We start from the raw sequence: 10,000 nt of genomic DNA on the forward strand, positions 1-10,000 counted from the left end.
TTGTCGAGGCAAACGAGGGCGGAGATCTACAGCGTATGGCAAACTTAAGAGCTTTTTAGTCACCAGAAGGAACATTGAAGCAAAACTAAAGAAGTTTAATGTTGAGCCACAGCAATTGTCTAGCCCGTTCAGTTTTCTTCGCAGGCTCTTTGGTGTTTTATTCCAACCAGATCCAAATGCAAAATTTACCAATCAAGAACTGGAAGAACTAACAGTTCATCAGCTTGGAAAATTAAAACAATCTTTGCGAGACTCGGTATTTGAAAAAGCCAAAGAACTGAAGCGCGAACAGTTAGCTTTGATTAAAGAAAGAGAGAATCTAAAAACAACAAAAGAGAAGGCAAAAGAACTCGAAATGGTTGCTTGGGAAACATTGAGGCCAATTGTTAACAAGCATCCTTCTATGCGTGATTTAACCAGAGTTCTTTTGTTCTAAAAAGTAACCGTGAATTATTATGTACTTGCTTGCTTTCTAGAATTTTTAGTTCAGTCGGTAGGTAATAATTCTTTCAGCATATTGAATGTCCTGTTTGTACTTAGCTTAGTAGCGATTAAACACTTTTGATATAAAAAGTCGAAACCATATTTTAACGCAAGGCCAGGGTATCGTGGCATCAACCGAAAAGCTATCCAATACGCATCTTCCTCGATGTCGGTTTTTAGTAAAAAGTCTACTCGAGGCAAGATTGGTGCACTCATCTTTCAATTTTTGTAGGGTTGTGCGGCCATTGGGCGTACGTTGAATTCTGCGAAGTAAACAGCCACGTGACTTGCCACCACAAATGTAGATGTTGAAGAGACGGCAAATCTCTTTAGCTCCAGTGACAATGAAGACGCGATGTTTACAAAAGTGAAGCTCAGTAAAACTGATACATTTCAATATCAAAATAAACCAATCTTTAGTTTTGAGGCTTTTGCTAGGGGGAAAATATAATCCTTCAGGAGGATAACAAGCTCTTTTTGCACCTGAAAAAAAAAAGGAAACAAACGAAATAATGAAGATTGAATACGTTGTCGTTGTCATCGTCATCATCATCACTTCAACTGAGAATTACGACAGCGGAGTCAACTTTAATTTCTATTCAGTAAAATATTCGCATTCATATTCCAGAACCCCAATCACACTTTTATCATGTTCCCTTTATACGGGTTATTCTACGTGGTTCCATTGAAATTCTATCCCTGTTAGTTTATGGCACACTCACGGTCGTGTCCTCGCTGCCTAACCCTCATCATCAGTTGCACTTTCTCGGGGTTTTACCATAACTGTTCGTAACTTCCTTAAGTTCATTATACAACAAACCTCTGGTATATCAATCATACTGCGCAGCTTTTTATCTCTCCACGTCCAGTCGAGGATCACATACTTTAACCGAGATGTTTTTAACGAACCTGGAAAAAAAAAAGTGTAAATTCTTGTTAATTGTGCGACGCAAGGGCTCATGGTGGTTTAAGGACGGTGCCAATTAAGTAATGATCCGTGTAAGGTGGATAGCAATTTCCTTTGTTATGCGGCAACGGGGCTTTCCCCTCATAGGAATATTATCATTTTTACACAGAGAATGCATAAGCCTACAGGAAAGCCGTTAACGCAATAAAATTCATTTACAGCCCACTTTGAAAGGGTGTTTTTTTGTGTTAAAAGATTTTGACCAATCACAAGAGTTGAAAACAAAAGCCAAGAAACGTTTACAATTTTACATGTTCCCCACGTACGATTTCTGTGGAATTCATTTAAACTGAGACCAGATGAAAGATGGAAGATGGTTGGAAAGTAAGGATGAATATAATACTGCTTTTATGAAGTTTTGTTAACTTTTGCTGTTTAAGCCAATCAGAAGTAAGTACAGACAATAGAAAAGTTATCACCTTTTTGCATAGCAATTGAATTTTAACATGCTCGTTGCTGTTGTTGCTATCGTTCTTATCTGGACCGTTTCTTAATTCAAAGGGTATTTTTGCCCCGATTTATGATTATGCGGGAAATGTAGATGTTAACAAGTGTTATTGAAATCCAAAAAGAAAATTGAGGGTAACCACGCATTTTTGAATGAACAATATTTGCAAAAAGCTTTTAAAATACAAAGCCATGTATGGCATTCTTTTCCAATTTGAAGCTTAATTATCTCTGAAAAATGCATGGTTACCCTCAATTTTCTTCTTGCTTACCAAGAGTGCTTACTAAGATCTACTTTCTCTACATAGTTTTAAACCGCGCAAAAATATCCGTGTATTAGTAAATCATCACCGATAGGAAACCCGAGTATCTCGAGATGTGCAGAACGTATGCGCAATAACGCTGAATAATAAGCACCGTCCTTAAAACTCTTTATCTAGAATGAGAACGGACGTCAGCTTGTACAGGCGCCTCAGGCTGCCGGTATCAGTCCATATTTGATATCACCCACCCAACCCATGTATGTTAAAAGAAGGACAGACCACAACACCGGGGGTCTCCTCCCTACTATTCACGAACAGGAAAGGTTGTGAGACGGGGTCTACGGTTTTTGGTCCTTACCCGAGAAGACTTGAAAGTCTACCGATTTGTGGGTGTAATTACAAAGGCAGCACTTTCTCCTCAGTTGTTTTTTAAAAGAACTTGGTTAAATGTTGGTCAAGCAGGGGCAGCCCGGTGCTCAACCAACTCAGATGGAGTGACGAACTTAGGAAGCTACACTGAAGGCCCCCCTACCACAGTCCTCCGATTCGTGTCTCGATTTTACTCGTCAACGCGCGAAGTTGCTATGGTAAGTGCAGCCCAGTCACTCCATAGATCCACCGTGGGTTCGTTTTTCCAGAATGAACAGGGAATGAGCTATTTGAGGAACTCGTATGCTCTATGGAAAATACTTTTGAAGAAAACCATACTTCCTAAAAGAAGCTTTTTTCTATGGTGACTCGGGATTACTCGGAAAAAATCCGATCACAGGCCGGTTCGGATGCTCTACAGCTATAGACGGGCGTCTCGTGGGAGCAAAGACATCAAACTATAGCTTCAGGTGACAACTCTCCCGCCATTCTCAATTTTTGGATTCCCCATAATACACTTTGTTTGCCCCCCAAATTTTGCATAAACCATTGTTTTGAAATGCTTTTGGGAATATGCAGTGTCCCCAAGAGCATTTGAAAACAATAGTTAATGCAAAATTTGGGGGGCAAACAAAGTGTATTATGGGGAATTCGAAAATAGAGAATAGGGGAATCTTTGTTTACATTTTTGGCCTCATTAGCATAGTCCCATCATTCGCTAATCTATCAGCCAAAAAATCAGTACTGATTATTGAAAGTCCATTGCATCACGAATTATTTGTGAAATTTTGAGCGCAAATTTACCAGATAATCTCTGAGAATGACGGTTTGAAAATTAGAAAGTAAACACCCAAGAATTTATCAGTTTTTGATGGCTAATAACAGACAGGCAGATAAGGGGTGGGTAGGTAGCTAGATATGTTTATTCGTTGCCATTGCAGTTAAAACTGAATCACAGCGATAGGTGAATAGTGCCTAAAGAGTAACAAAATCAGCAAAATGTTTAGTTTTGGCGCTATGATGCTGGGAACTCCAAGTGCCAGATTTAAGGCTATAACCATTATGAATTAGGGGATGATTGAGAACAGATTTAAGTGGCTCATGTTCTTTTGCTACCCTCAAAAATTTGGAACAAGCGTCACGCCTACGGGTGGAGAGATCCTGGGGCTCAATGACGATAACTAAGGCCAGGCGCATGCGTGTATCTCGGAGGGGAGGGGATTGGGGCGAGGAGACGGCGGCAGACACTTCAGACCAGAGTTGACCCAAAAGGTCCACTGAATTGTATCTTTATTGGGTCTCACCTACTCAGACTCCAAACCTAACCATGAACCTCTCTAGTTCATGACACTCCGTTCTAAGTTGTTAACCAATATAGGCAAGCTAAATCTCGTCAAAAACATTGTTCTTTCAATTTCCTTCACCCAACTTAGATCTAAAACAAGTCTCAAGTAAATGTTGAACTGCCGAGCAGAAACATTACCATTTTGCAGAAGCTTCAAAATGCGGCTTGGTGTTCCAAGGCCAAAGTGAACTACGTATGACTCAAGGAAATGTTCTTGTTCAGAAATCTGGAAGAAATTTCAATTTTTTTTAAAAATTAACCTTAAGCCTGGTTTTCACTAACGACGCAAGCTCAAGCGCAAGCATAAGCAGCTTATGCTAGTGAGAACGAACGTCCACATAAGCATCAAAATCAAACACGGCAACCGCCATTTTGTTCAAATGCTCGGACGCAGGGAACTTGGAACGAGTGCTTTAATTGGCTAGACGCAAAAAACTTCTTTGTGCTTATGCTGCGTTTCTTTTTCACACGACGCAAGCGAACTCAAGCATAAGCGCAAGCACAAGGAAAAGGAAAAATTGTGATCCTTGTGCTTATGCTCGCGTCAACCCCGTTTTCACATTGAAATTTGCTTGCGTCGCTAGTGAAAACCAGGCTTCAGAATCTCGAAATTCACCGAAATCCTAAAGCAGATTTTTGATCGCCAACATATGCTGTCCATTATATCGATATCGTGCGAAACAAGTGTTAGTGCCTTAATAAAACTTGACCTGACTTGAAACATCGCCTTTTCAATCAAAGCGCGGGCGGCTTTGAACGGCTTTGAAATGTGTAAGAAATTGGACCGCATGGGTTAGATCCACTCGAGCGCCTTCAATCTTCCGCATTGAGGTCTCCACTTCGAATATTCGACAACGTAAGATGGCGATTCTGTAAGCAACGAACCCGTACCCAGTCGTTTCTCTCATACAGACGCTTTCTCTTAGCTACAGTGGAGAGTACCATGATATTCAGCAACCGAGTTATTTCGTTTTCCAAATTAACACATCTTTTGTTAGTAACATGTGCAGTCCGAATATCAGCACTTTTCTCTCGACTAGCAAGTATGAGTTTTTCCCGTTTACCAAAACAATGCCACAATACAAAATTGTCGAAAACCTTTCTGGAGTGGGGACTTCAACAAGAAAGTTTGCGGGACCTGTGTGTTTGACACAACACCCTCGCGTTTTCCTCGCTTTTCTCGGCAACCTTAATTGCGCAGAAGCCAGGGGTATCTTTCGGAACTCAGAATACCAAGCACCGAATCGTTGGCAATCAGTTCTCCATTAATTAGGTCTAAAACACGAGTTTAAAAAGGTTAGCTTCCAATTATTGTAGCGCACGTTTGCAGTGATAGGTATCAGCATGGTTAGCTTCTAAAAGCTTCAAACACCGATTTTCTTTCGATGGCGTTTGGTATTCGGCGTTCAGCGTCTCATCCAAAATATCCCTGCCGAATGCGCTGAGAAGACCTACACTTAAAAACTCTTACCTTTATGTGCTTTGCAAACAGTTTGACTGTTTTACAATCTCCCTTGAATTTTACTGACGCTCTGTAAAAAGAATACAAAACGTACTTTGTTATCAGGAATACATTTAAGCCGCTCCAGTAAGATGAAATAAATGCTCGCGAAAGTATATAATGCATAAGATGATGAGTTTTAAGCCTGATATATAAATTAAATAGTGCATTAACTGGCCTGATCGTGTATCTGAAGATAATGGAAGGGCGTGATGGTGGACAATTGTACAAGTACAGACTTAACTGATTAGAGTGTAATGTGAAGTGCTAGTTTTCTACCCATATGAACAATGTGAGCGTTAACACTACTAATGGAAATGGGCCCACACAGGACAGAGAAAAACTCTGACCAGGGTGGTTAGGGTTAGAGTCAGGGTTAGGATCAGAGTTTTTCTATGACCTGTGTGGGACCATTTCCATTAGTAGGGCTAACGCTCACATGGTTCATATGGGGTACAAAACTAGCACTTCACATTACACTCTAACCAGTTAAGTCCGTTGAAATATAAGTGCTACACGGCCAACGTTTGTAAAAAACGTAACCCCTCCATTGTACAAGTAGTTACTGTAACAAACTTTGGTTGCTTTGCTAAGGTTAAAGACCAAAACAAGGACCAGGGTGGAATGACTCTAAAAGGATGTCTTTTTTCCCCATTACCATTTGAAGCGAACAAGAGCAGAGGCTATACAAGTGTCTTCTATTCACGACCAAAGAAGAGGGTCCCCAATAGGGTTCTTCAATCCTGCCATCCCGACCAAAATTTTCCCTTCATCCCGAAATCCCGAACGTTTTTATCGGCCAATTCCGATCCCGGTCATGACGTCACAGGATGATGTACAAACTAGAATACACCTTGTTAGTGAGTGCTCACCCGCTGACCAAAAAGCCCGAGGACTCTGGGTACGAGATTGCTCTTGAACCTTTCGCCTTTGTAAATGCCAGTGTTTGTATCCAGAAATGTCGTTTATTGTGAGGTTGTGTCTATTTGCTTGTTCAATGAACTGCATTATCTCCTCTCTGTTTGTACTTCTTTTGTCTTTTCTTCTTTCATTTGTAGTTACTTCTTATTTCCGCTCTTTCCCTGAAAGTCGCGAACAGTGTTGTCGGTGCTGTGCGACATTTTCAAAAACCAGAATATAATTTTGGCCTATGCGCCACAGCATAAACGAGACCCTTTTTGTAAAAAAAACGCGTTGTGGTTACAAGTACTGAAAGGTCGCGAGGCCTTTGTGTAACTGGATCCTTTAACGGCCAAAGTTCAAGACAAAGAGCGTGCCATAGGGAACACAAAAGGCACGTGTAAGCGTGGTGGAGAATGCTCAGCTCAAATTTCCGGTCGTTTCCGTCGTTGCCGAAGGCGAAAGTTGAGTTTATTTTAAATTTCTTGCCGTCAGATATCCCGGATCTCGGAGCTTCAAAGTGACGATTTCCCGGATCCCGCTTCGTAATAACGTTAAATCCCGCGTCCCGTCCATAAATGCAATCCCGAATTCCGCTCCCATATTTCTTTAGAATCCCGCGCTCCAAAAATGCCAAATTAAGGATCCCGAAAACCCTATTGGGGAACCTCAAAGAAATATTACTAACAGATGAACAAAGTAGGTGTATTTTCAGGAACTACTACATGTTGATGTTGAGAAACATCAACGAATACAGGACCATAAAAAGGAAACAAATTAAACCCCAGGCGTCGTAGGATGGGGCGACAAAAATGGACTCCAAGAGGTCATAATGATATCAGTGCAAACAAGACAGGAAGGTGGCGCTCCCATGAAAGACATGTTACTGGTACCTTCAATCGTACATGAAAAACAAAACAGTGCCAGAAGAGTGAAATCAATCAGTGGTCTTCCCAAAAAATAAAAAGGATTTAGAGTGTAAGAACTACAAAAGGGGATCACTCATGATTCACAAGGGAAACTGTGTGAACAGCCTTCATTCAAACTATGGCGTCACCAGGGAAGACAAAGTAAGAAACGAAATATCAGAGTTGAATCAGTGTTGGTCATGTTGGTGAGGCAAAAAGAAATTAAACTGGAAACCAAGTCGAAAAACATGTTGCCAATCTAGGAAGATACTGAAAGATCAAAGAAAAGAATTAACTCTGAGACAAGAACTTCGAAACAGTGAGGTCCCTATCCCTTCGACTGGGAAGAATGGTAGAATGAAGAGTATTTTTTCAAGGCTGCCAACTGACAGGCTGACTGGCCTACAGGCATCTTGGCAAATGGTAAAGATGCAAAACAAGCAACAGCTTTAAAGTGCTGGTGGAGGTACAATGTAAATGACTGTTGTTGTACATAAAAAAAAATAAAAAATCTTTATTATTGACTTCACCTATTTAGTTCCACAATTCTAGTTGCAGCAGATGAAACAACAAGAAGGAGAGGACAGCCTCTATGACCTTTCTTGTTCAGTTTTGTGACTCTCCCTGACCACTTAGGAATCACTGCAACAAAAATGCAAACAATAATTCTTAATCTGTTTCTCAAATTGGCAAAGATTCAAGCTATAGTCTATGGGCCAGCTTTAGCAACACAATATTGAAGAATTCGAGCTCCTTTCTTCTGGAAGAGTCTTCAACAATCAAGACGTCACCATTACGGTGACCTAGGATACACCCCAAGATCATGCAGGAATCCTGTAGTTTTCTCTCATAAATGAATTGCGTTACATCTTTCAGTGAAAAAGTGGCCTCACAAAATTCATTATTGGTTCAGAAAGGCCAAAACGGTGTAAGCTACATAGGTATGCCATTGAATTGATGTACAGTGTAGATGTTAACTGTCTAGTAATAATTATTTAAACCCAAATTTAAGGGCCATCGGTCAGGAACAGTAAAGGAGCCCAGATTCTACATTGTAGCCTTAAGCCCATGCCACATCCTACATTGTAGGCCATGATACCCCAGCAGCTGCGCACAAACATTTAAAGAATCAACTTAAATCAAAAGGCAATAATTTACGAAAACGCATTTAGTTTAAAAGAGAACACAGTCATACATGTACCTTGAGTGAGATATGCAGAAAATTCTTCTAATGCCCCAGTATGAACTGTATCATCTGTCAAGCAGCACGACTCTAAAAGAGGAAGGAAATAACAATAAAAATAATTAATAAGGCAGAGAAATGGAGCTTGTAAACAACTGGCTGATCATGAATTATGCATGCATTTCATATAAAAATATTTACACAATATAAATAATGAATAAATTATTTTTATTATCTGGCACTTCAACTTAGAAGAACCAGAAGCTCATGACATTAAAGCATCTAACTCTGGTTCAGAGCTTTGGTTTTTTGAGTTTAAAAATTTCCTTATTTGGATGTAACGTAGCTCGTGCATTTTCCCACGCGAGCATCTTCAATCTTATTGTTGTCCATATTTGGGCATAAAATTGGTGTCTTAAAATCCCCAGCTTTGTTCCAAGAAAAAAGAGTTGAAAGTTGCACGCTTCAAAGTCATGTGCTTCTGGACGAACCACAGGCTCAAAAAATGGAACTTGTAAAATTAATTATTGTCTTGAATGTGTCACAGACAAAGGAGCAGGGTAATAATACCCTCTATTGGTCTGGAAAAGGAAAGGACGGATGCAGGCTCTCAGGGGTCATTCATTACAAAGAACTCCGTCAACAAATTACAAAACCTCCCAGTTGGAAATTTTGACCCACTCTGTTTGCCATGATTGCAGGATGATTAGTTTATCACTCTCGCAAGTGTCTATGCCCACACACTAAAAGCAAATCCTGCTACAAAAGATGCTTTCGATACTGTGTCATAGGGAAGGGGTGGCAGAGTGATAGGGCAAGTCAGTGGAACCTGACAAGATCCTCCTCATAGCTGACTTAAAAGTAATTGCCAGGGTAGGTAGAGACTTTGATATACATGTATGGCTATGCATCTTGGAAGGAACAGAGTGAGCAGACTGTACAGTGTACTTTCATAAAGCAAGCTGTTTTAACCAATCAGAGCATGCATCATTTCGAAACTTTAATACAATAGATTCTTGACATCAAAGGGATATTCTTTACATTACTTTGTTCTTTGCCCCGTTGCAAAACATTCAATCAATAGAAATTTGAAATTTAAGATTACATGATCATAATGCATGACAACGAAAGCCTGCTTGTGGAGCTGTGTGCAGATATTCAAGGGTTTGTGCATGACACTAACACCATCTTTTCAAAAATGCACACTTCAAGATGACATGACAGTACCCATGTTCCTGGCAGCTTCTGGATTACATAATAATACAAAAAAATGACATGCCGGACTTGCTACACACTTGCATGATGTCTAGTCTACGAGCTGACTGCCACACACATCACAGCCACACCACCAATGAAGAAGTGAAGGCCTCAAGAGAAGAAGCTGCTGGTCCACAGGCTGTTGGGACTGAAAGAGGACTTTTCAAGGCAAACCAGAAGAGCTTCTGCCTCTGAACAACAATGAAGAAAACTCTCCAGGGGATGATCAAGATCCAGAGACCCAGTGGTAGGGGTTGAAAACCACCCAACCGGAGCCCACTACTGCGGTAACAGAATACAATCCCAGGAAGATGAGAACAATGCTGGGATATAGGACCTTCTATAAGAGACACTCTTGATTTGAAAACAGTCTTGCC

General features: G+C 40.5%; 1 protein-coding gene across 1 annotated transcript in view; it reads right to left on the minus strand.

Moving 5' to 3' along the window:
* Positions 1–74: 74 nt before the first annotated feature.
* The window catches only part of LOC138054499 (protein CMSS1-like), an 11,979-nt gene continuing 2,053 nt past the window's right edge, over positions 75–10,000 (minus strand). Inside the window, exons 5-10 of the mRNA XM_068900951.1 lie at positions 8,385–8,456; positions 7,714–7,825; positions 5,346–5,406; positions 4,013–4,100; positions 1,304–1,392; positions 75–966 (exon numbers count right to left, since the gene is read on the minus strand). Of these exons, the coding sequence (XP_068757052.1) occupies positions 883–966; positions 1,304–1,392; positions 4,013–4,100; positions 5,346–5,406; positions 7,714–7,825; positions 8,385–8,456 (506 nt within the window). The 3' untranslated portion in view covers positions 75–882. The remainder of the gene's footprint in view (positions 967–1,303; positions 1,393–4,012; positions 4,101–5,345; positions 5,407–7,713; positions 7,826–8,384; positions 8,457–10,000) is intronic.

Source organism: Montipora capricornis, chromosome 6 (assembly GCF_036669925.1).
Source record: "Montipora capricornis isolate CH-2021 chromosome 6, ASM3666992v2, whole genome shotgun sequence".
Taxonomy (NCBI): domain Eukaryota; kingdom Metazoa; phylum Cnidaria; class Anthozoa; order Scleractinia; family Acroporidae; genus Montipora; species Montipora capricornis.